Source organism: Lycorma delicatula, chromosome 1 (assembly GCF_047948215.1).
Source record: "Lycorma delicatula isolate Av1 chromosome 1, ASM4794821v1, whole genome shotgun sequence".
Classification (NCBI taxonomy): Eukaryota; Metazoa; Arthropoda; class Insecta; order Hemiptera; family Fulgoridae; genus Lycorma; species Lycorma delicatula.
Genome location: NC_134455.1, coordinates 87,743,192 through 87,770,733, shown reverse-complemented (window position 1 = coordinate 87,770,733; position 27,542 = coordinate 87,743,192). Strand labels below are relative to the sequence as shown.

Here is a 27,542-nt window from a genome sequence, read left to right as displayed (position 1 = left end):
ATGTCGTGTGTGATATTTTTATATATCCAGTAATATTCAGTAGAATCTGATTGCGATTACAGTGCTTATGTGATTACGGTTACAGTGGTGAGTGCCTTAAGGCATGTTCCCAAGCCTGGCTATGGCCTGGCTCCTCGTTCTCATACATTCAGTTCGACTGCAGGTACTACCACACCGGTAAGAAACAACAAAATTTACACTATAATTATTTTATCATTTCAGTAGTATTTAATATGGATAATATTTATTTTAAATATTGATGAATTATATAGGTATATGTAATGGATTTTATTGTACAAGCTTTTTTGTTATTACTAGTTATTTATCAATAAAATTTCACTTCTACTTCATTAATGAAGTTAAATTAGTGCTGCTTACTAGAAAAAAACCCTTTAATAAAACTGTAAAATTATTGTTATTTTTTGAAAGAGAGTATAAAAACGAGTCATTTTTCTAAAATGTATCCAGTTCCAGTGCATTCTATTTCTCATACAGTTGGACTTCTTACAGTATATTTCATATGACCTTAAGAATCATTTTTGTTTTATTTTATTTTAACTGAAATTATTATTTATTAAAATATACTTTCTGATTGGTTTTTTCCTTTAAACTGATAACTATTTTGTTATTAATTTTAAAACTACTGAAACTACTCATTTTTTCACAACTTTAAAACAAAATAAATGTCATTTGTGGAATTCCCTTATGTTTGATCTCACTTGCTTAAATATAGGCTTCTACTGAAACCATCTATATAGCCTTAAGTCAAGCTGTGTTAAAGTTTAGGCACCAAATTTGCTTCTCCAAAATATAGAATCCTTTGTTAAAAATAGCTTAAAATTCCAAATCTATATGATTTGCCAACTCTACCTCCTGCTAACAGTATTTTACAGCCTCGTACATTTGTCTTAACTTTTTGTTCTGCCATTGAAAAGAATCAATCCAGTTGATAGACTCATTTGAGAATGATTTTACTCATTTAAAGCTAAGTATTGTAGAGTTCTTTTCGTATGAACTCTATTGTTGTTGGCCAGTTCATTAAGGTCTGTAATTCAATAGTTGAAAAACTTCAATAATAATTTTTGTATACAAGGATGTCTTTCAAGCCATAGGGCTTGAAAGACATGCTACTGAGCTTGTCATATTGTAATATGTGGTCCATAGGCTTAACAACTGAGCACATAATTATTTAATATTACTTATCTAACCATTACCATTAGTTTCTTTTTAACCCAGTTGTATGTATCATGAATTTACATTAAAAAATATTTATACAGTGTATTACTTTATATATACTACTACATTACTGTCTACAGTCGCCGCCAAGTAACGGCGAGCTTGGATTGGTGACGTTTACTACCCCATGTAGTAATTTGATGACTAATCCCCATGAGTAGATGACTGTTTCAGAGAACAGTAGATAATGATTCAGAGAACAGTAGTGTAGCAGTGATGTGCGGGCTGATCACCCAAGCTCACCGTTACATGGTGGCAACTGTACTTTAAGCTGTTTAACAATTTTGCATAAAATTCTTTTATTGATATAACTTTATGGATAAATTTGAAAAATATTGTTTTATTTAATTTATTTATGATTTAACATTTTTTATATTAAAAAAATTTTTAGCTTTATGTTTTGTATGGAAGGTCTCTGGTACATGAGGTTTTTTGAAATGTTTCAGAAAACTAAGATAAAGTTGGGCGAACAGATTGGCTGAGTTACACCCATACAGTCTTATTAAAAAATTAGTATTACTTAAATGGAGACAAATGTTACAATATATTAGTAATTAACATCAGTTACCCTTTACAAAAATCATATTTCATTACTCTGTTGATATCTTTTCAAAGAAATGTACTCACTAAGTAAGAACAGATTTGTGCTTATATTCACTATCTTGTTAGTATTTATTTTCCCAAGATTTAAGCAATGATTTTATTTATGTTTAATTTTCTTCGTATGTAAACATAATCTATAATAAAGGGATTTCATTAAGTAATTTTTGATAATGAGATTATGATTATTAACCTTGTTAATAGATAGATAGCTCCCAAGTTTTCAGAAGAAATAAAAATTTAACATTTTTATTGGCAAAATTTTGTTAGATTTGAGAATTTAAGAATGAATATTGCTCCCCAGCCTTGAATTTAGTAAGTTTTAACAGAAATGAACTGCAGGCAGAAAGTAAGGTGTCTTATTTAGGGAAAATAATGCTGTAAACAATTTTTTTTTTTGCAGTTTTATTCTGCAAATGCAAGTGTGTGAAGTATCTGGGACTAGGGAAATCATTGCTGTCCAGTAAGGGTAACAGAATGCATAATAAGAAATTGATTTGGTTATAAGTAAAAAATATCTTTGTAATGTTTGAATGACTGATGCTGCCCATTTTAAAACTTTATTCAACTATTCATGAAACCTTTCACATGTCTACAAAAACCATTTGTAGAAGTATTAATAAAAGAATTTTTTCAATTGCTGGGCAATGTCCAGTATTTACTTTATTTACATGGCAGATTTTGTACATAAATTTATACTTTCATGTCTTGTTTTTACCTTGGCATTTTGCTACTGTTGAAGGTAGAATAGTTTGTGATAGGATCGTCAACATCCTCCTACTCCATTATGAATCCCAGGTTATATTTTCAAAACATGATGAGCACGACCTGCTTATATATTGTTAGCATGTTCATTACTTCCTCTGAAGTGTTAGATCAACTTTTATATGTGTTTTGATTTGCTTAAGTTTATTATCCCTAAAATTATTTAGTGTTGAGTTTATGAATTTTATATAATCGTTTTTCTCCATTAAATATGAGTAAATTTAGTTATTAAATGACTACTTCTTCACTTGTATAAGCTGAGAGCAGAAAATGAGCTGTTTCATGAAAACCAAAACATTTATTGTAATTGTTAGCAATTTCTCTGATCTGTTTATACAGTGCTTTAGTCAAATTATTTTAATTCTACATTATGAGGAATAAGGCACCTGGCTTTATCCAGTGAAAGAAGTCAGTAGACCTGCTAGCTTGGATATTTGTACGATCCTCAGACTAAAAATAGTCCTTGACTATTCCACAGGTACATAGGTTCCTTGCAACGGTTCAGTAAAGAAGCCAGCTGCCTTATGCCTGGTTCAAAGCCACCAGAGCTTTTAACCAGGTGACAGTTGAGCCAGTTCCCATGGCACTTGTTCAAGGAAGAAGAATTAAAGGATAAATAGAGGAAATATTCTGGATGATTTACTGTCCAGGACCCATCAATGTACTTGTTCAGAATCAGAGGTGTTATTCTAGAACAAAATAAATACTATTTTCAGTATTTTGTCCTATATTCTACCTCTACTTAGCCAAGATTTTACCCTAAACTGAAAAATTAAAATTCATGATGCAAAATAGAGAAGTGAAAAAGTAAATCATCAGAAAGTGCAAGTGGACTTTTATTTCACATGTATCATGAATAGATAAGAATAAAAAATATTCTTAAGTGTTTGCTATCTGTAAGAAATTTTGTAAATATCAGAAATGAATGGTTTTTACACATAACCATTTTTTTACATTGTGTTTTCTTATTCATGGACTGTAATATTTGCTATATTTTTATGTAGAAATTTTTGAATTGTTGGAAGACAACAGTTCAAAGTAATTGACTGTATGTAAGAATTAGTGTTTTCGCCTTTTGGCAAGTATCTTTCCATAAAAATTAATGAATTAAACTTTGTTTAGTATTGGAAATATCTATAAGTTAGAATTTTATTAGTAAAAAAATTGAAACCATAAATTATTGTAGTCATCCTATTTTATTGCACTAATTACAACCTACTCTTGATTATTAGTATTGGAGCATTATCCTTTGTGGATTTATGGTGATGATGCCTCTCAAAACATTAATAGATTTTATAGTTTATTAAATAGTCTTAAAAACTTGATTGAATAGTACATTTTAATTAAATTCTGGATTTTATTAAATTATCCATATTTATGGTAGTGTGAATTATGTATAAATATTATAGAACATTGTCGAAGAACAGTTATTTGTAATAACACAGAATTAAAAAAAAAAAACATTATCTTCAAGCATATATCATTATCTAACTTAATTTAATTGTTTTGTTTTTTTTTTTAATTTGAATATTTTTTCTTCTTTAGGGAGATTTCTCATTTAGTGGAATGGGTGAAAAAACACATAGCACAGATTTCAGTAGTGGAAAATCAGATAGTAAGTAAATTGTTTTTAATGCATAATAACCTATTTGTAATGTATAAATGTAGTATGGTACTATATTCAATAATGAAATATAGTATATTATATTTTTCATATTTTATTTAAGTTATATTTTGATAGCCAATTTTTATCAACATTTTACTCATATATTTAACGGTTAAGGCTGTTTTTGTCATATTTTAATTCTTATGAAAAAAAAAAAATAAAAGAACAGTTATAAATATTTGAATTATGATTTTGTTGTTTTCTTGGGAAATATTTTATGAGAGGTTTACTTTTCTACAAACAAAAAGTATTCCTTGCCTGAATTATTAAGCATTAAATTACAAAAAAAAAAATAATAATAGATACTTGTCTGTGTAAAAGTTATTAAACTTGTGCTAAGATTTTGCTTTTCTTGCCTTTTAAATTGCAGCAACTTGCATATATATATATATATATTTTTTTTTTTTTTACCTCGTACACAGACCTATTGGCAGAGCAAATAAAGTTTAATTTCCTTCTAATTTTAAAATGTTTGAAATTTTACTTTTAAGAAAATTCTTGTGGAAGACGTTACATAAATTTAATTGATTTTATGTGAACTTGGTTTTAGAAATGCAAGTGATTTAATAAAAACAAAAAATTACATTTAACTAGTTAAATGTAATTAAAATTACATGTTTTTAAAAATTACATGTAACTAGTTAAGAAAGTTGAACATTTTTAAATTAAACTATTAGAGAATTAACCATATATTAAATACAAAATAAAAATCTGTCGTAGGTCAAAGTTGAATTTTTAATAAAAAAAGGATATGCTAGGTTGATATCAAGTTAGTAAATCCGACTTAAAATAACTTATCTGTGAAATAGCCATTTTATCTATGTGAAGCATACAATTAAAGAGTTTTCTAACATGGTAGCCAGATTATTGAGACTTCTTTGAATAACATAAGTTTAAATGCACTTATAGAGATCTACTTATAGGAATTAGCTCCTTACCTATACCATGGTAATTTTTTTGTTGTAACTCTATTTTTTAAACGAATCAAGAATTACTAAAACGTGTTATCATTTAAAAAATAAAATGCAACTAAGAATATCATATGATTGGTAATGGATAAGAGGTAGCTTATATTTTGTAGAGTTTAACTTGATACATGCATTAGAAATAGAGTTATTCTGAGCAGTGCTGCTACCTTGATATTATTTAGCAGTTCCTTAATTTGTATAATTTACTTATTGCTAAAAACCATCATCTGTTTCTCATATAAGTGAAATTTCATTAACTTTATCAAACTTGAATTGTTTTGAGTAATTGAATTCTTAATTTATTGATAAATTTTAACTGTAGTATTTTTTTTTTTTTTAATTTCATGGCTAGCTTACTAACAACTAATTTATAAATTTTCAAAGTGGTTCAAAAAGTAGATAAAATCATTGGGAAATGATTTTATCTTGAACTTAACTCTAAATAAAAACAAAATTTTTTGCAGAACTAGAAAAAATAGATGCAAAATACAAAAAGAATAAATATGGCAAATTCTTTTAAAATTAACTTATTGTTTTTTTATATCTGTTTATACCATTATTTTTCTAAGGAACATTGTGATTATAACAATATGGGAATGTTTAGTAATTCAAATTACATTGGATTCTTATTTTAATGTAAGAACAGTAGAAATTTTTCGTCTATGAAGAATCATAGGAAGAGCTGATTATTTCAACTAATTACCTAAATATAATTTATTCTATGACTATGAATTCATCATTGAATTAAGTGCATTACCAACTAATTTCATAAATTTTAATGCATTGTTTATTTTTATTTTTTTGTTATTTTAAGCCCCCATATTTAATTTTAATTTATACTTGCGTTTTTCCTGCCATATTTTATTTTATTTTTACATATAATTCTTTATTAATTGTTTCTGAAGGAGTTTGAAATAATAATTACTCAAGTGTATGTAATAATCTTGTCAGAAAATCATAAATTGTTGTAATCATCCTATTTTATTATATTTATACTAATTACAACCAACTCTTGATTATCTGTATTGGTGCATTACCCATTCTGGATTAATAGTGATAATACCTCTCAAAACATTAATAGATAAAATAAAAATTTTGAAAATAGTTACAGAATAATACAGTATATTATCTGTATTAGGTTACAATATATAAATTTAAGATGATGCATTTCAAAATAAAATTGTATAGTAATATTGTTGATTGTTACATTAAAACAAACTATTTGATCAGTTCATTTGTCATCAAGAGTGGTTTACTGATCTAATTTTTCATTGTTTTACTCATTTGGATGTATTTCATTTTATTTTGTATTAGATTACTGAACTATTTTCTGCATTAATAATTGACTATAACATAAATATGTCCTTTTCAAAGGCTGAGTTTATTCTTTTATTAGAAAAAATTTCTGTGGCAGTGGTGAATATAAATGGTTGTAGTGAATATACTTTACAAAAGAAAGTGAAGATTGGTTTTAGAAAATGTGGTTATCAGTTAATAAATTTTCATTTTAATGTTAATATTAATTTGGAGATAACATGGGCATGTTATAATTGTAAGGTTTCACAATTTTTATTTGACAAACACATATTTCTCCAGGTTATCTGTATTAAATAGTAGAGAAATTTGTTTATTTTATTGAAATAGAATCATTTTTAAACTTTTTCTAAATTATATACTGCGAGTTACTGCTCGTTATTAAAGATTGATTTTATGTCATATTTTTTGGTTTATTCATGATTTTCTCTAGACCATTATGTCAGATATTAAGAGTTGGACGTAGTTGTAAATAAAACGATGTGATAGATCTATTATTCTCTCATTGTTGTATATTATGTTGTTTGTTAAATTTATCAATAAAAAATATTTTAATAATTCTTTTTTACTTATTCAGTTTTTCCATACTTTCTTTATTTTACTATATGTTTCCTGTTTCACAATTTAATGTAAGATTATTAATAAATATGAAAAATTTTTAAGTCTACTCAGTACAGCAATTAAAAGATTATAAGGAAAAATTGTGTGTGATGAAAAACTATTTAAATATCAGTCAGATTTTTATTATTATTCATTATGAAGTTTATGGGTTGAAATCTTTGTTAACTACCTTGCAGTTCAAAAATATGTGAATTTGTATAAAATGAAAGTAAATCAATTGCAATATAATTTTATTATGAATACCAGAATTGCTAAAGCATAATTGATTGATTTTAATTTTTTACTTAAAGTTTGGGTAAGCTGGAAAATTTTGCTATGAAAAAGAAACTTTTCTAGAAATAAAAAAAACCCTGTATTTCAATAAAAAATATAAAAAGGAATGCAGAAAGACAATTTAAATATTAATAAGTGAACTAAGGCTCTCTACAATGGAGAGGTTATTAAAATTTATCATTTTTTATCTAAATTTATAAATCTACATTTATGTAAAATATAAAAAGAGCTCTTTCAAATAGTTTGTAAATCTATTTCTTACATTTTGGGCACTATACCACTTTACTTGCACTTGCACATGAAAATTCCTTGATTATAATAATGATATCATTGATAATATGTCATTATGCTACAATAGTTCAGTACTAATAAATTATGATAATAAATTAAAAAAATTTGTTAAAATTATTTTTTTTAAATATAATTTTTTGTTTCTTCCATTTAAGTTATCTGAAAGAAACTTCCAATAGAATCGTCAGAAAACTTTCTCTACAAAGTAAAGTAAGAATCACCAAAATTGGTGTGTGGTAGAAAACATCAGGACTTGATGAATGTATATAAATAAAATATTTAGGTTGAATTGAGTGAGAACCTTTACCTTTCTTGAACACTGTTAAAAACATGTGTTAAAGTGGCATTAGAATCTTAGTATTAGGTTTTTTATGTATTGTTTCCTGGAAAACTTGTGTAGCTTGTAAATACTACTATCAATAATGTTACTGATATAACAGATTCAACTTATTTACACTATTACATTAAACATAATCAAAATTATTCCAAGTTTTTTTTCTTTTAATAACTTCCTTTTACTTTTGTAAATTTTATTTTTTAAAACAAGTCCTAGAGACTTGAAAGTATTATTGGGATTTGTTGTTATAAATTGTATAATCTGAATTGTTCATCATATATCAGTTTTGTCTTCATAGTATTTTTTTTTTTTTATATAGTTCTAAATATTTTTTTAAATGTTAAGAATAAATGTTCATTTGCATCTCTTGCATAATTTCTTGTTATAAAATACATGTGGAATAATTCTTTAATATTTTACATTGATCAGTTGTAATTTTATTTTCTTAAATATTTTTTTCTTTCAGATTCTTTTAAGAGAAAAACAGTTTTTAAATCCATATACAGATTTTTCTAACTGATTAAAAACTCATTTTTCATAAACTTATTTAGTTTAAGTCTACTAATTTCTTATACTTTCATGTAAACAGAGTTAAAAACCAAACTATATTTTCTCCTATTTTATCTCTTGTTTGTAATATTAAATTCAAGCAGGTCGTTAGTTTAAGTAGACTTTTACATATTAAAAGCCATCTCCTTATTTAATTGCTGTACTGCTTTTATATTAAATAATTGTATAATTATTCCTGTTATTAACTAAATTATTTTGTTTTTATCTGATTACTATATCTTGATTCTGACTGGAGAAAGGTTGGTATTTTATATGTGCATATATTTAAGTTTTAAATAGATTTTTATAATTTAATCATTTTTTAAAGGCAAAATTCCAAAAATAAAAAAACCTTTTTTTTAAATAAAGATCAGATTAAGGATCTTTAGTTTTGTTTTATTTGTTGAATTGTTTTGCTGTACCATCTATAAAGTATCAAGAGTTAGCAATTATTTTTAGTATTTTTATAATCATTTACATTAGTTCTATATTCTTTAAAATTAATTTCTAATTAATTGTTTTAGGAAAATATATGATTTAATTTAAATACAGGAATATGAGGTTCATTGGAATTTTCTATAAAAAAGTTATTAGAGTTCAATGTGTTTCTAAACATATATTATTTATACACAAGGAGTATAAATTTCATGTGTAAAAAATGTTACTTTTTCTTCTATTCACCTTATTTGGTTATATTTATTATTTTCCAAAAATGCACCTTATTTTTTATTCACTAGAAGAAGTTATCTGTTTTCACTTATATACCAAAATATTGCATGATCTCATGGTAATTATCCGTTATAATTTTTTTTTGTACATACGGACTTATAATAACAGCTGTAAATATTTATTTTTTTTTTTTAGAATTTGTTTTGATGTAAAGTAAAGTAGAGTACCATTTTCATTAGCCTCATATAATAGCTAATTTCTAAGTTCCTTCAAAAACTTACATTCTTTTAAACATATTAAGAATCCAACATAATGTGCATTTCCATGATGTTGAAGAAATCCTAAACCTACAAAATTCAAATTAGAGAAAATATTATAGCCATTGGGAAACTTGACACTTGTGTTGCACTCCATACTGTTCATGAAAAAAACATTCTCTAGCACGTTTTATTTTACATTCTCTACATCACTAACAAAGGCACAAACACTGAAGCCCACTATCTAACTATCCACTTTACCCTGCTATCCCTTTCAACATCAATACTGAGCTTCATGCCATCTGCTAAATATACTAAGAATTTACTAAATATATAAGAATTTACAAAGTGTTTTCCTTAAAACTACTGTTTTCCTTTTTAATAGCATACTGTGATTTAAATTTCATAATTTTTCTTCTTTATAAGTTGTCAAAAGAAAGTCAGTATATATTGGTTATCTATTTCTGAACAAATATTATTTGTTTCTTAACACTTTCATTGAATTCCATGCAGTACAACATGTAGCACCATCCTGCTGAAACTATAAAATCGTATCTGTACCTTCTGTTCCAGTCTCACAGGGGCTAAATTGTGTGAATTTGAGTATAGCACTGAAGCATTACAGTTTTTTTTAAAAAATAGGTCCCTAAGATTCCTATGATGAAACATCACACCATAATATCCAAGTCATTATTCCAGTGATGGTATCCACATCATTGTTCAGTATCCCCCTTAAAATCTTGAATATAAATCGATGATAAAATGATCTTGATAACCTGAAGAAGATAAATCATTAGAAAAGACTTTATGTCTGTATCTTATAGAGATGAATCCCTATATATTTATGCAAGATTTGATGCAGTCTACAGTCTGATACGGTTAAAAAGATGTTGCATGACATCTTGCTGAACAATATGGCCTTTAAACCACTGATTGCCTATGATCATTCAAAATTCTCAAGCATGTGAGCAGTTTTCCTTGAAATAATGTATGCATTATGCACATTACCTGTTATGTAAAATTTTTGAATTCGTTGCAGAATTAGAATACAAACTGGAATCTTACCAAAAGGGCCAATATGAAACATGTAGCAAAACTTACATTGAACATCAGTAATTGTCTTGGGTAAACGTGCACTGGTTTTTGGGCCACACATACTTCTGGGAACTAAAATTTATTTAGGCAAGCTATGAGGTTGGTTAGATAAGTCAGTGACTTTAAACATTTTTTCTTTTTACAAAAATTCAATTTACTTTTCAACATAATCCCCTTTTATTTCAATACATTGATTGCAGTGAGTTTCTACTTTTTATGCCTTCCAAAAGTATGATTTGTCAAACTCTGTAAATACTCGTTTCTGCGATAACTTGCTCATTTGTTGAAGATTTCTTTCCTTCAAGCCACTTCTTTAGGTTTGGAAAAAAGTCAGAAGGGGCTAAAGTTGGAGAATGAAGTAGAGGAGGAAGTAATTTGTAACGCAGTTTAGCTAATTAGGGAATGAAGTCGCATATGAGTGAACTGGCATATTTTCATGGTGAAAGAGTATTTTTCTCTTGCTAAATGAGGCTGCTTTTTCTTTAGTACCATATCAAATCTCTGTAATAATGAGACATAATATATTCCCATGATTAGTTTCCCTTCTGTAGATAATCAGTCATACCTACGTCGTATAATGTTATACCTCATGAGTCCTAAAAAACTGGCCATGACCTTACCAGCTTGTCTTTTACAGAGTGGGTTCATTTCATCCAGTCCACATTTTTGACTGCTGTTTTGTTTCTGGCATCCAGTAATGAATCCACATTTTATCGACGGTAACATAATGTTACAAAACTCATTTGGATTGTGCTGGTAAATGGTCAAACATTGCTTTGAAGTTGTCACATGGTTCCACTTTTGATCAGTTGTCGGCAGTCGTGGCATCCATCTTGCCAATAGCTTCCACATACCCAATCACTTGCGTAAAATTCACCATAAATGTTCATTTTTAATGTTTATAATCTTGTACCTTTGTTCAGTTTGTTTATAGTCACATACCTGTGTTCAGCAATATTCCTGTACGACATGGATTTTATTAATCATTTCTTCAATAGTCACCCTTTTTAGATGTCCCAAACGCCATAACTTGGATGATCACAGCAACATTCAGTAAGCCACTTTTGAACTATTCCATGCAAAGGAGCAGACTCTCCATAATACTTTTGAAACCGTTTCCTTTATTGCTTCTCCTTGTAAATAGTAGTATTTTATGAGAATGTGGCATTTGTGTTTTTCCATGTTTTCTTGACACATCAACTTTCAAGAGCTGTCAATTATCTACTAATTATCAATGACTCAAAACTTTATATGCAAGCTAAGATAAGACTTACAAATAATGGAGAGAAAGTAGCGATTGAAATGTCTCCTTCTGAGAAGTCACTGACTTATCAAACTGCCCTTGCATTTCTTACTGCAATTGCATATTTCTACATTTTACCCTGTGCTAAGTGTGGGAAAACATCTCTACATTGTTTACACGATAATAAGTTTTTGTTTGTAAATAATTTTTTTCAATTACGAATATTAATGCTTCTAAAAATTTATAATCTCCTACAAAACTATTATTTTTTTCCTCCCCAATGAGATTTTTATTACAAAATTTGCCAAATATCCTTAAGTGTATCCAGTCAAAAGTATACTGTAGGGTATTAAGGATATTTGAGTTTTTCCTCTACTCATTGTTATTGAACTATGTGTTGGCTGTGCATCATTGCTTGTATAAATTTGTATTCATACAAATCCTCAGAAGAATTAGTAAATTAGATAAACCTATCATGGTAATTTTATATATATTTACACACAAATTATCAAAACCAATTATCAAAAAAAAGTGTACCTAGTTTTATCTACTTATTTGTCTTGATAAAAAGAAGTTCAAATACTATTAGATGCTTTCTTGCAGCAAAAAAGGCATTCAAAATTAGCCAGATTATTTAATAAAATTTCCATTTTTGAAAATGTATTAATATTTTAAGTATTTACTAGAAAAATCATATCATTAATATATATATATATATATGTATATATGGGAAGTACCCCAAAAAATTTTACTCTTTTCTGATTTCAGTTTTGATATAAAAAAAATCAGTTAGTCATCTCAATATACTCTTTTTCTGTTTAGCATTTTTGCAGATATCTACTTTTACAAAACAGATCTTATTATAACAAGATATAAAATGTATTAACTAAAAGCATTTTACAAAACAGATCTTATTATAACAAGATATAAAATGTATTAGCTAAAAGCAAACTAATACCTTTATAAGATATCTGTAAAACAATAAGTGAAGAATAAAATACTGAATAGCAATGATAAATAAAACTTTGAAAAATACTTTCAGAGTATACAACTACAGTAAACAAAAATATATGCTGATGAATTAGGAAATTATGTGTAAACTTATTTTCAAATTTAGAAAATAATGCCATAATTAAAAATTAATAGTAATAAATTCAAACCCTTTACACCTGCAAAATATGTATAATAAAACCAGTATTGATAATATAATTAATGAACCGGTGAAATTCGAATTTATTATTGAATTAAAAAAATAATAATTTTTAATTAATTTAAAAAAATTTTAATTTATTTTAGGATTATTAAACGTTAAACAATTTCCTTCTAATTTTGAAGTATTACTCTGTCTATAATTCTTTTGAACTAATTCAGTTGTATAAAAATACATTCAAGCACGGTACTAAAGTATTAGTTTCATTATCTATCAACAGATTGTATAGGAGTAGAATATTATTCATTTTATTTCAAATGACAAGTATGATATTCAGTGTATACTGCTGCAGTTTTAAATGATTTATTATAAAATTAATTCACAAAAAGCTGAGATAACTTAAGTGCTATTTAAAAAAAAAAGAATTACATTAAATTAATTTTTAACTAAATAATTTTGTTTTGCTGGTAGGATGCTATTTTCTAAGCTGTTTTAATTTGAGCTTTTAATCTATTTTTGAAAAAATACATTTTGAATGATATTGAGGATTTGAAACGTATAAAAAAAGTCAATATCAGTTAGTTTTACAGTAGGGAAAATGATCAATGTCAACAGATAGTGAACAAGCTATTTAAAACCAATATAAACTAGTAGTCATACCCACCAGTTTGGTCTAGAGGTGAACTCGTCATTCCAGATCAGCTGATTTCAAAGTTGACAGTTCTAAGGTTCAAATCCTAGCAAAAGCTTACTTTTATACAGATTAAAATCCTAGATCATGAATACCAGTGTTCTTTGGTGGTTGGATTTTAATTAACCACACATCTCAGGAAGGTTGATCAACCTGAGCCTGCACAAGACTACATTTCATTTACTTTTATACATATCATTCTCATTCATCCTCGGAAGTTAATACCTTACGGTGGTTCCAGAGGCTAAACAAAAAAGGAAAGGAAAGAGTATTTATAAAGGGTTAAATTAAATTACTGTAACTAATTATATTGACTGCTTATTAGAATGATTACAGATGTAAAGTCTAAACAGGTTGTTGTGTTATGTATAATAGAAAAAAGTGGTATAAGAAACATTTAGAAAATATAAACTTATTATTTATGTATAATATTATAATATAAGCAAAATTAATGTTATGAATGATTAAACAATTTGGCTAAGAAGGGGAAACATCCGTCTTTATTTGAATTTTTAATTCATCTGATGAAGCGGCACCCACCGTGAAGGTGCTAATATGAATGTTTGAAAAGAATAAGCAGTAAGTGATATTTTTATTTTATTTATTATTGATAATACAAAATTAATGTTTCATATTTACTAATTCTCATTCCAAATAATTTCTCCAGTCAGATGCCAAGTAAAAGAAAAATATGTATTATGTATGCAGTTAATTATATATTATAAGTTATTTATAAATAAATTCCTTGCATCTGCTCTTCTTTGCCTGTAAACTATAAAATGGCTTTTAGCTTGCGACTTACCTCTTTCTGTCTCTCTTTCCTCACAGTTTCTGGGGGCTCGATTTCAGACGTTGATCGACGTGCATTGGTATGTATAAATACCTAACATGTTTCTTATTAATTAAAAATATAAATATTAATTTTATTTAAATAATATTATAATTAATTGCATGTTTATGTATAAAAATAGTATAAAAAATTATTATTATTGTGTCGCATGATCTTTTACATTTGATGCTAAAGCTTATAGGTATATTATTAATTAATTTTATCTTAAAATTTTAACTGTACATATGAATTTATTTATTATATTAAAAATATTAATTAATATTTGTAGCTTTATAACATGTTTGCTATATGTTTTGTATCTTCATTAGATTTCTGATTTTAATTAGTTATGACATTCATGTACTTTTTATGTTATCTGGCATAATATTTTCATTTTTTTCCATGGTGGATTATTTAATTTGATATAAATGTTATAAATGATTAGTTTTCCCTTGTATTTTTTGTTTAAAGTTTTCTCTTTGTTATTCTAGCTTTAATACTATACGCATTTTTGTCACTTTGTATGGTTTGTATGCTTAAGTCAAAGTTCCTTTTGAAGTAAAGTTTACATGTAATCCTTTTCCCAAATTATATGTCTTCTCTACTGTTTTTATATTCAGTTAATATTTTTTGTAGTCATTTACTATCTTGAATAAAATAAATTTGGAAGTTATTATTACATCATTTCTCTGAGAGTGTATTTTGTAAAGTACCATCTACTACAGTTTTTATCTTTCCTTATAAATGATATATTTATTTATAGAAGAAATATTAAGCGATAAAAAAGTACTGAGAGAAAAAAATAACTTTTCCGTTTTTAGGGATTAGCATCTTAGATCATTGATTAGTCTCCTTCTGACATTTAGCTCTTTATTACTGCAATCTTGACTTGATAGGAAGCACTTTTAGAAATTCTCATCGATTAGAGTATTAAGTTGCTAAATCATAGTTTAGGATCTTTCACTGTAAAGATTTTTAATTATTTATTTATGATTTTATTTTTTGATTTATGATGCATATTTTTAATTTGCCACCTCCAAATATGATGTAAACAAATAGCTCTTTAGTAGCTCGGTTATTTCAGTCAATAGTCAGCTAAATTTGTGATCCTGCAGTTTGTGAAATTCAAGGAGTAATCTGATTTTTTATAGCCAAAAACAATTCTGTGGCTGAAATTCACAGGTAAATTTGTGACATGGGCTGAATGGTTGGAAAATGTTTAATCATCCACCTTATAGCCCTTACTTAGTTCCCAGTGATAACTTTCTTTTACTTCACTTTAAAACAGTAGCTTTCATTTTAAAGGTTTGATAATGACAACAAATTGAAAAATGGTGTTACTGTGGTTTAAGTCACTGATGATGGAGTTTCGAAGAATGAATAAAGAAGCTAGTGAAAAACTATGAAAAATGTATTGAAGTTTAAGGAAGTTATGTAGAAAAGTAGTAAATAAATGTAGTTTGTATGTAGTAGTAATAAATGTAGTAAGTAATAAAGTTTATCCATATTTTTCAGTTTTGTTTTTATTTTAAAATGAACTATTCTTTAAAAATGTGCCTCAAATAATACTCCGTCTGTAAAAAATGTTCATGTAAAGTTTTCATCAACTTTATTAGATTCAATGAATAATTTGCAGAAAATATTAGACATTTTTTCTTTAGAAGTTTTATTCCGATGATTAGTTTCAAGATTAATGTCGTCGAAGACTTAAGTTCTAAATATAATTTTACAGTTTTTGCCAGTTTCTATCTTATGCGTTAATTAATTTCTGTTATTAGCCTTTTAAAAAAACATTAAACACTATTTTCAAGACACTTGAAATTTTTGTGTGGATTTATTCCTTGCCATATTTTTTATAAATAGTCATGATGTGAAAGAACTCAGCAAGTCTGTTGGGTATAACTCCAAGTAAGTTGATAATGACTGAAATATAGTTTTCGGAAATATTAAAGTATATTCAAGCCCAAATAAAAATGGTCTATGATAACATTCTTTGAAAACTATAAAAATTACGTTTTTAAATCTGCATTATAAATAAATTATTTACAGAACAGAATTGAAAGATCCTAAAAGCAGAGAGAAGAATAGCAAGAATGTGTATAAACAAGAAATATCAAAAAGAAGGACAATGGTAGATAGTATCAAATGAAGTAGATTACAGGGAGGTAGAACCCCCATCACAGTAACTATACATAAGAAGAGGTTCTCTTTATTTGAGAAACTAATGAGAACATTGGAAACCAGATTAACAAGAAAAATTATAAAGAAACTTTGGAATCAGAAGAAAAGGATGGGATGAATTAAAGAAATAAGAGAGGATATGGAGGAACTGGGAATAACTCTGGGAGATTTATAAAACGGAAAACAACAAGAAACTAAAGAACAAGAAAAAAAGATTTACACCAAAAACAGACAAATAACACAGAATGAAAAGGGGATTTATGGATGTGGAAAGAAAAGAAAGTTCATAACAGATGAAAAAGTACTGGGAAATTTGAAAGAACAAAACAGTTTGCTCTTCAAAAAAATGACCAGACATAAATTGACTAAAGTAACCCAATGAAGCCGTACAAGCAGGAAAAAATTATTTATAGGAATTATTTTCATAATCTTATGAATTGATTTTTATGTGATAAAGTTCTAATGAATCTGAGATGGTTAAGATTTAGATCATACTTAGTAATTTGTAAATATTCACTATTTGTAGTTGACGAATATTTAACACTTAACTAAACAAGTTCCCCCTCCACTAATTTAATTCCTTCAAGATATAAATTACTATAAAAATAAAATAAATTCTCGAGATGTTCATAAAATTACTTTGTAATTTTAAGTTCTTAAAAAATGTTATGACCTATCATGAAATTAACTTTTAAAGCCAAATTTTGTCACTTGAAACATATACCTAATCATGAGTATTATATTTAATTAAGCCAATGCATTTGTTCCAATCTTTTATTTTGCATAAAAATATTTATGTAAAAAATAAGTAATATTTAATTTAACTATAAATCATATTTTAATACCATTTTTTTTACATTTTATATAAAATCTTAGTTTTTGTTATATGTTGACAGATACCACTTGAGTTATTGATTTGTTGACTAATTTTGTTATTATAATAGGTGAAATTATTATGCTTTAATGTTAGTGTTAATTATTTTGAACTTGGTTTACTCCCTAATGTTTTGTACATCAACAGGTCGTAATTTAAGTATAAATGTTTCTTTTATATGAGTATAAAGTACTTTTTTTTACTTAATTGTTCTTATATTGTTTGTTAAATTATTATTTGTAGAATAGTATTACTATTTTTTATGTTTGCATATTTGGGAATATTTGCATATTTATTGTGTATGATTTCTTCTAAGCAAAATATTGTAGTAATATTTTTTTCAATTTATTAGCTTTTGTTGATGAAGTTAAGTGTTTTAGAATAGTTAACATTTTTTATTTTCAAGAAATAGTTTACAGTAAACCAATGTTGTGCTATTATATCTGAATCTGTGTTCTAACATAGAAGATTCAGATATAAAGCAGGTGAGAGGTATATACCCTCAATAAAAAAAAGAAGATATATGAAACATTCAGATTTATATTACTACAATAAAGTCATCTATCAGAGTATATCTTACCTTTTAGGCATCGTTGATTCTTAAATACAAGCAGTCAATGATGGTGAGTTGTAATTAGATAGGAAAACACTTGAAATTATATATATAATATTTTACAAATGATTTTTATATTATAAAACATATAATGTATAACTATTATTAATATATAATACAGTTAATATATTGTATAAATTATGCAATATAATAAAAAGTTATGTTAAAAATTGATTTGATAAGTGCACTGTTCAGTTGTGGTTGTAAATTATTTACACCATGAAACTGACCATTTGATTGCTCTTTTCGTCAGTAATGGAAAAAAATAAAGGAACTCTGGCAGCTGAGAAAGCATTCAAAAGTTTAGAATTTTCCTGATTGGAAGTTCAAAACAATGAACAGTATGTAAAACTCCTGAAATTAGCTTCCATTTAACATATCATTTTAGAAAAAAACTAAAGTATTAAGTAAAAAATATATATACACACATTATTTCAAAAAGTAAAAGATATATTCTTAAGTGGGAATTTTTTTTACATATTGTATAATCTTTTTTATTTAGTACAGGGCTCTTCAAACATTTTTTAACACTCAAATTTTTTGCACCCCCTTAACCAAATTACCATAAGAATAAAAGTAAAAACAAATAATACTGAAAAATTTTAAACTAAAATATAAGATTAGCCTTTAATGGGACTGACTGATCTGCTTGCATTCTATGACACAAAAAATTGAATCTTTGCTCTATTTTGGTGATAGCAAGTCACATCTGCTAGAATGATTACTCAATTACCTATTAATCACAAGGGTGTGTTCTGTCATATTTATAATTAATTGTATCACACTATTTGGTACAATAAATATTGTATTACTTAAGTGCCATTGCACTGCTGTGTGGAGTAAAAGACGGTTGAACTTTGAGCCCATTTGTTCACTGGATCTTGTACATCATTTTGTCTTTGCATTTAATTCTGCTGAATTTCCTTTGATGCAAGTAACTCTCAGTGAATCGTGCAATATGTGAAAGTAATAGGTCCATTGCTTAAACAAAATAAGTCTTAACGAGTCTTGATTTTAGCATGAAAGCCAGCATTTATTTCTGTCATTGTTGCATCATCAGTACAAACTCATACACAGTCTTCTCATTTTAATCCTGCTTCTTGAAAATAATCATCTACTCTTTGAAAAATTGCATCACCTGATTGATATATGCCCATCTAACAACCTACAAATAAATCTTCATGAACATTGTTGTTGTAGTAATACCTGATATATACCAGTGATTGTGCCAATTTTGCAGTATTTGTTGATTTATCCAAATGGATTGCAAATTTTGAATTTCCATTAATTCTTTCAATTAGTTGTCCAAGTGGGTCTCTGCAAATTTCCAAAATTTCTCTAGTCATCGTAGTGTCTAACAGGAAATTTTTCTTAAGTTGTCTGCATATTTCTGCCAATAAATAATTTCAGTCATTCTGATTGCTGTTGGTGGAGCAAGTTCTTCACTGATTATAAATGAATTTTTGGTCTTTTAAGTTAGATAAGAAGCTTCATAAGATGGTTGCTTGTAATTGTTTCAGCTTAGTAAGTACATGAGTTTCCATGGACAACTTTTGCTTTTTTGAGGACTGCAACAACTTTTCCACAGACCTATTAGCATAGAAACCATCTTTTGTATCAATATGTCTTTTTAGTTTTGTAAGTTTCATACTTTCACTTGGCGCATACTCATTATAAATCTATCTGGTCGTATGTGTGCAGGTAAATGTAAATCCATATTGTAAATAAGTTTCATTGAATTTTCTCTTTTTTATGTGAGGATGTTTAGTATCTATGTTTTCCATGTTACCACTTGGTTGTCCAGCTACTGTTGAATTCATAACCTCTGAATCACTTCAGGATTTAATTGTGCATACACAATTATGTGTACATATATTGACGCCCAACATGTTAAAAATATGTTTTGGACTCCTTTGTTTTTATATTAGTACTTACAGTGGTTTATTATAATTCAAAAAAATAATACCAAATCATAAAATCACTTTTAAAATATTCACTAAGTTTTTCAAAGTGCATTTATGAAAATTATATTGAAAAAAATCATGAAACACAGCAGAGCTGTACAACAGCTGCCCAAGAACTGCTGAGAGTAGTGGTTATCACTATTCAATAGTACCGGTTGTATCGCTATACAACATTACTGTGCATGAAGCTGCAAAATGTTTGCTTTCACACCGTTATCAAATGTTTCTTATACTTACTCTAGTTATATATTTCAATATTTTTTTTAATTGTTTGAAATTTTCTATATGTATATTACTTTACAACTAAGAATATGCTCAAAACATCTTTCAACACCCCTGGGGTCAGGACCCCCATTTTGAAGAGCTCTGATTCAATGTATACTTAGTTTTCTATTTAATTTATAATTCTTCTCATTTACATGTAAACATTTAAAATAAAGTTCTTGTTTCATAACCTAAAAAGTGTTTTTTTAATTTTTTAAAGATAAAATCATGAATAACAAACAAGTAGCCTGTTGTACTATTGTGCTACTTGAAACAACATGGTTTGCAAGATATCAAAATGTTAAAATCCTTGTCTGCCATTTAAGAATATGAATTATCTTTTTATATTTATTATTTTTTATATTTTATTTTTTAAATTTACTGTTTATTATTGTAACAAATCTGCTAATACTGCAATAAATTTCCTAATACTGTAAGGCCATCTAATCATCTTTAATAAAGTGATTGCTTTTATAATGTGGGTCATTGTCTGTTCCACTTCATTATTACTGGGGTTTACGGTATTTATGTGTAAGGTAGCTTAATAGAATTATGGTTTTTTAATTGAACTTTGTTAAAATTTTAAGCTCTCTTAGGTTTTTATCTTTCATTTTTTGCTTTTTTTTAGAATATCATCTTAAAGTAACATTTTAATTATCTTATTTGTATATTATGATAGATATTTTTTTCTGTTATGTAATGTGTAGTTTTTTGTTAATGCACCTTTACTGTAATTAAAGATTAACTTTAAACAATATTTAGCACACAGTAGAAAATAGTGGGTGATGTTTTTATTTTTATTTTTTTCATACCTCAAGTAATTGCACTTGATTGTAGTTTGTAAATTCTTTGTTTTTGTCCATGAGAATGTTATTGTAAAACCATTTAATACATTATTGAGTAGTATACTTCTATTACAAAAAAATAGCTAAAGAAAATCTTGTAATTATAAAAAATTGAATAAAAAACTGACAAAGGTTAAGGAGATTTTTAATATCATTACTTGTGAATGAATGGTAGGTTTTTAAATTATGTATTAAATGATTTTTTAATCTCAAAATCAGCTTTAAACCATACATATGTAAGATAAAAACCAGTATATAATAACAAGAAATATCTATAATGCTAAGATTATTTTTGAATAATGATTACTCTTACAGGCTGCTGAACTGGTCAGTTCCTCAACATACACAGGATGCTTAGGATATCCCCCATCTGCTAATCTTCATATTCGTCGTTCTTTACCAAACATGATGGCACCGCATTCAAATGAACCTCCTAAAATTTATCCTTACCATCTTCTGCAAATTACCAATTACAGGTTACCTGCTGATGTTGACAGGTGTAATTTAGAGGTTTGTAGTTTTTAATTATTTGAACTTTACTTATCTATTTTTAAATATATCCTATTAACATTAGTTGTACCATACTTTCATTGTAATTATATAACTGGAATGCTGGTGAGTATCAATTAGTTATCAAAATTGATATTGTTTTATTTGTTGGAGAAATTAATGCAAACATGTCATCAAGATAAAATAAATAAGTGGAATTAGATGTAGTGCTGCTTTTTTATTCTGATTCTTATAGTGCTCATATCAAATAAAATGAGGATTTAAAGCGTTTATGTTTTGTTGACTATCAGATATTTGGTTAATTTACTTTTTTATTATAATTTTAATAATAATAATAATAATAATGAAATTAGCCTCTTAAAATGAAACATACATACATAGTTTGTATATTTAGACAAATATTAAATCACCAGATAGAGTATACAAAATAAGAATGCTTAATGTATAAAATAGCACTTCCAAAATATATTCTCATTTTATGTTAAAAAACATTAAATTAAAAATATCAATCCGATTGCCTTGTCGGTAGAGGATATAATATTCTACATATTTTTACAGTTAAATAAAAAAAGTTTTCTTTAATAAATTTTAAACCAGTTGTTTATGTATTTATATTTTAGTAATTTTCTTCTTTTTTTCGCAGAGACATCTTTCTGAAGCAGAATTTGAAACACTATTCCAGTGTACTAGAGTAGATTTCTATCGTTTACCACAATGGCGAAGAAATGAATTGAAGAGACGAGCTAGATTATTTTAAAGATAAAGTACATCAGAAAAAATAAGTCACTAATACTCATTTCTTCAAATCAGTATCAAGCTATATTATTCATTCGAGAACAAACTGCCTCCACATTATTATTATTAATAAAAATATTTTTAATTATTACAGGTAGGACTTCTCTAATTTAATTTTTGGACTTGCATTTTTTTTTTATTAGTACTTAATTTCTGCCAGAATGGCAATTTAATTTAAACTTTTTTATTTATTTATTTATTTTTTTTTTTTTTGTGGTTAGTATAAAGCAGTATAGTGATTTTCCAATACATAGAGGCATCATATTATGTCCAAACATTACTGACTAATCTGGTTTATCTTCTTTTTTTTTATGATATACTTTGTTCCAGGTTAAATTAGAAACTCCTCATTAGGGGGTTTTGTTTAATTTATTATCCAAGTTCTGGTCGGACCAGGTACTAGACTTTCTTTTATTGATGTGCAGAATCAGGATAAAATACATTGTCTTTTTCTGGAAAAAAATTGTTTTTTCCCAGTTTTGTCATATATACTTAAATTAACTTATCCTAGATAACTGTTTAGTATATTTAATCTATGAGCAACCATTCTTGTTCTTCATTTTACGAAGTCTCATTACAGAATTCTCTCATCTCAAATTTTTCTATAAACTTAATCATTTTGTAAAGTCGTAGATAATGTTAAATATCGTCATGTATAATTATATTTCAAAAGATTGTGTTATTTGACTATTTCAAACTATTGTGTTACCTCAGCTTGCTTTTCATGGTCTCTGCCTTATTGTTTATCGATAGAACCCAGTTATCCCTTGGATATAGCTAGTCATTACTTTAACACGTCTGCTAGAATGATTACTCAATTACCTATTAATGAGAAGGTAATGAGGTCATATTTATTTAGAATTAATTGTATCACCCTATTTGGTGCAGTAAATATCGTATTACTTAATCGATTCTTTAACTTTATTCATGCCAGTAATAAAATATATGTAAATGTATATTGATCTAAATAAATAAAAAATATATTGAAATTGTATTATTTTTTAATGAAATTTACTCAGCCTGATTCATATGAAAAAAAATGAAATTAATATTTAAAATTTGTTAAAAGTATTGAAAGATTAAATTAGAGAGGTATTAACTTGTTTAAATTAATTTACAATAATTTAATAAAATGTTCATAAAACATGTAGCCTAATTCTTATCTTTTATATTATTAAATTTTATTTCTAATATATATGACATAATTTTACAGCATTATTTTGTAATAGGTTCATATTAAAATGAAATATACATCTTTCATGTAGATAGTTTTGAGTATCTAATAATAGTAATTATTAAAATAATGAATTTTTTCAGTGTGTTAATTTTATTTTTTAATAAATGGCTCATTGTTCATAATTTCACAATTAGAGGTTATGTAATAATTTATATGATATTCTTACTATTTTGATAGTATTAAATTTATTATTAAACATTTTTTTTATTATTAAGACATTAAGTTTTTTTTTTGAGTTAGTCAATTTTTTATCATTATTAATATTTTTAGTACAGTATCATATTGCAGTTAATATTCTGATTATGTATATTACTTATTATCATCTATGCCTTCTTTACCAAAATTCAGTGACTCATTGAATTTTTGCACAAACTATGTATAATTATTATTAATATAAAATGTATTGTGTATATTTTGTTTTTAAAATATTAATAATAATAAACCAGTTTTATGTTGGAATATCTGTGCAGAGTGTTCATTACTCATCCCTTACACATGTTTATATTATTATTTTATATACATTATTAACAGAGGTATTGTTATATTATTCTAGTTTTCTGCCTTCTGCTAGATTTATTGCTGAATATTTTATATTTTTAAAGTGGGTTTAAAAGATTTTGTTTAGTTGATCAACCAAGTTGACTAAACTACATTGAATCCATTTATACAGATCCACCAAATCCAGACAGTTTAGCTGTAAATCTCTGAACTATAATATGCACAGAAATTTATGTGCAGATCTTGTTAATAATTTGCAATTCTTAGACTGTATACCTAAAATATTAGAAAGAAACAGAAAGGAGAAAACTTTCAATGAACAAACATTTTAGTAATCCACAAAAAAGATATTTAAGGAGAGTACTTTCAGAAAAAATTACAATTTTACATAGTACATGCATATTTAACTAGTATTAAAACAGTTTTTTCTATTAAAGACTTATTAAAAGGCTTAACCTTCAATTATGTGTTTACTTTTTTTACCAGAAAAATTTCTGTACAGTTGTTTCATCAGCAATGATCAAAATTAAAAGTCTCCTTCTGTTTTCAGTCAAGCAGTTCTGCTGAATTCCAATTTAAGTATTTCATTTGTCATTCAGTACAGTTGATTCATTCATATTGATGTATGAACAAGAAACCCTATCTTTAACTGCCAGTTAGTATACTGGCAACTGAAGAATACTGCCAGTTATCCTAACTGTTATTCCCAACCCTGTGTTGAATAGAATCAGGGTAGTTTTTGAACCAGAACAAAGATTTAGAAATAAAAGTATTTTTTCTCTAGTTTCTCTTATTTATTAATAAATAATTTTTTTTTTATTTTTTAAATACTAACCTTATAATTTCTTTTAGTTGCCTTAGTTATTGTTTTTCCATTTTACTTTGATATTAAATGCCATTGCATGTGTGTTTATTTAAGGAATTTTAATTTCAGAAAATTAATTAAAATATCATCCATCCTACGTTTAATGTAAGTACAATAACATAATTTTTAGTTTGACCAACTTTTAAAAATTGTTTATTTTTATTATATCCTCTTTTTTCAAATTAAATTTTGTTATTAGAAATTAAAAGCTCTCCAGTAGAAATATGTTGTAAAATTTAATTTAGTTAAGGATCATGATTGTTAAAAAAATAATTTTTTTTTTTTATTTACGGTTATTACTTAAAAGTTTAATGAACTTTTTTGATGTAATTATAATAATAAATTGTACTTTTTAATTTATTAAACATTATTTCATTCTCTTTTTTTGGTATATCATACTTGTTTCATCTTGGCTCAGACCATCTTCTTGGATCCAATTATGAAATTTGTTGACTAAAATAGTTTTCTTCAGGTCAATTAAAATGCATATATTCTAAATGTTGGTTGCAAATGATTTGAGACAATATTTAAGAAATATATTTATATTGGTTGGTTGCTTTTGGAATACATGTATCTCTGTTACACCACTCATATAATACTGCAGATAAAAACATGCTGTATCAATTATCAAGTTTTTAATTTTTTTATTGGTTAGGAAGTCATGTTTTTATTAACTTTGCATGATGTTTAATTTACATCTCTCTTTCTAGTTCATATATATTCTAACAGCAATCCATCACTAAAATATTACCAATATATAATAATAATATATATATATATATATATATATATATATATATATTATTTATGGCAATTAAATTTACTTTCTAAGTAAAATTAAATGAAGTTTACCTTATTCCCAGACACAAGTTACACATTTTTGTGGAGTCAGATTTGTAATGTTTCTTTCTTTTTTTGCTGTATGTATGTTGATTAAAAATAATCAATGTAGATGATATCAGTTTACAACTAACTTCATTTTCAGGTGGAATGAACACTCACATATATTTATCTTAATTTTCAGTAGATATATCACCAAAATCTTTTATCTACAAACAATGAATTGTCACTTTGTAGATTGGTAACATCTTTGTGATAACAGTTTTTATGAATTAGTTACTGATAAAAAATGCTAACGAAAACCAATTATATTATTGTAAACTTAGAAATGTATTACTCTGCTGAACAAGTTCAAATTATAATGTACAGTTTGCCAAAAGTTTAATAATTTTAATGACTTGACTTCATTTTATCAATAAGCAAGGAAACATTAAAAGAAGCCATGCACATTAGTAGCAGCTACTGATGCCTAATGATAAAAGGTTCAATCCATTTACAACATTTAAGAAGTTAAAGATTGATGATAGTAGTTTGGAAATAAATTACAAAACAAATTTAGTGTTATGTACAGCTGTAATATTGTTTTTGTGTTTTCTTTTTGTTTGTTTATAACCATTTGTAATTATTAACAGTTTGACATGCAATTTTTTTTATAATTTATATATACATGTATTACAAATCACAAATATATCAAATATCAGCATCTAATTTCACAAGAGTATTTGAGAGGATTTTTAATATCTAATCCACTAGTTATCACCTTACATCTTGAGGTTTTTACGTAGAGAAGATGTTTTCTTTATTCTTCAGGAAAAAACTATTTTGAACTTTTGTTCTTAAACCTGTAATAATTTAACTATAACATAACAATTTTCTACTAGCTATCTGGCCTTGGATAAAATTTTATTTGCTCTTAATTTATTTTGATCACATGCACATTCAAAAAATATTAAATTGTATAATTTTGTCTACAAATGTGATTTTAAAAATTTATTGCTTATTCAATAATTCCTTAATTTTAATATGTTGTTTCATTTTAAAATTTTTGTTTAGACCATCCTATTTTTTAATAGAAAAAAATGCAGTGTAACTTTATCATATTATCTGACTCCGCTTGTATTACACATATTCATATACATAATATTAACCTTTATGTTTTATTGTTCATTTTAGAATTAACCTTTTAAAAATTTAAAGAGCTCAAACTTAATTTATCTATTAATATTATTAGAATATTTAAAAAATGATGTATTAAAGAAATAAAATAACTTTTTATGTATAAAAATATACTAAATAAATGGTATTTTAGAATTACGTGCCTTAAGTAAATAGTTTTGAATATTTCTCCCCTTAAATAATTCATTGACAAAGTTTTTTTTCTGATTGTAACACCTGACTATTACAATAACATCTTTAAAAAAATGTATTTTATCATTTTTAAATACTTATATTTTATTAGTAGTGGAGGTGGTTAGTTTATAGATTCGGTATAAGTGCATTTA

General features: G+C 26.1%; 1 protein-coding gene across 15 annotated transcripts in view; it reads left to right on the top strand.

The window, feature by feature from the left end:
• Positions 1-26,419, top strand: part of Unc-115a (actin binding LIM protein Uncoordinated 115a) — a 430,063-nt gene extending 403,644 nt beyond the window's left edge. For 8 of the 15 annotated variants that reach the window (XM_075357657.1, XM_075357594.1, XM_075357618.1 and 5 more), the window contains 5 exons: positions 86-177; positions 4,147-4,216; positions 14,554-14,594; positions 21,611-21,805; positions 22,449-26,419. In XM_075357657.1, coding sequence (XP_075213772.1) covers positions 86-177; positions 4,147-4,216; positions 14,554-14,594; positions 21,611-21,805; positions 22,449-22,562 — 512 coding nt within the window. In that variant the 3' untranslated portion in view covers positions 22,563-26,419. Of the gene's footprint in view, positions 1-62; positions 178-4,146; positions 4,217-14,553; positions 14,595-21,610; positions 21,806-22,448 lie in introns of those variants that run through there. The other 7 variants (XM_075357631.1, XM_075357612.1, XR_012755285.1 and 4 more) reach the window with 5 other exon arrangements.
• Positions 26,420-27,542: the final 1,123 nt, after the last annotated feature.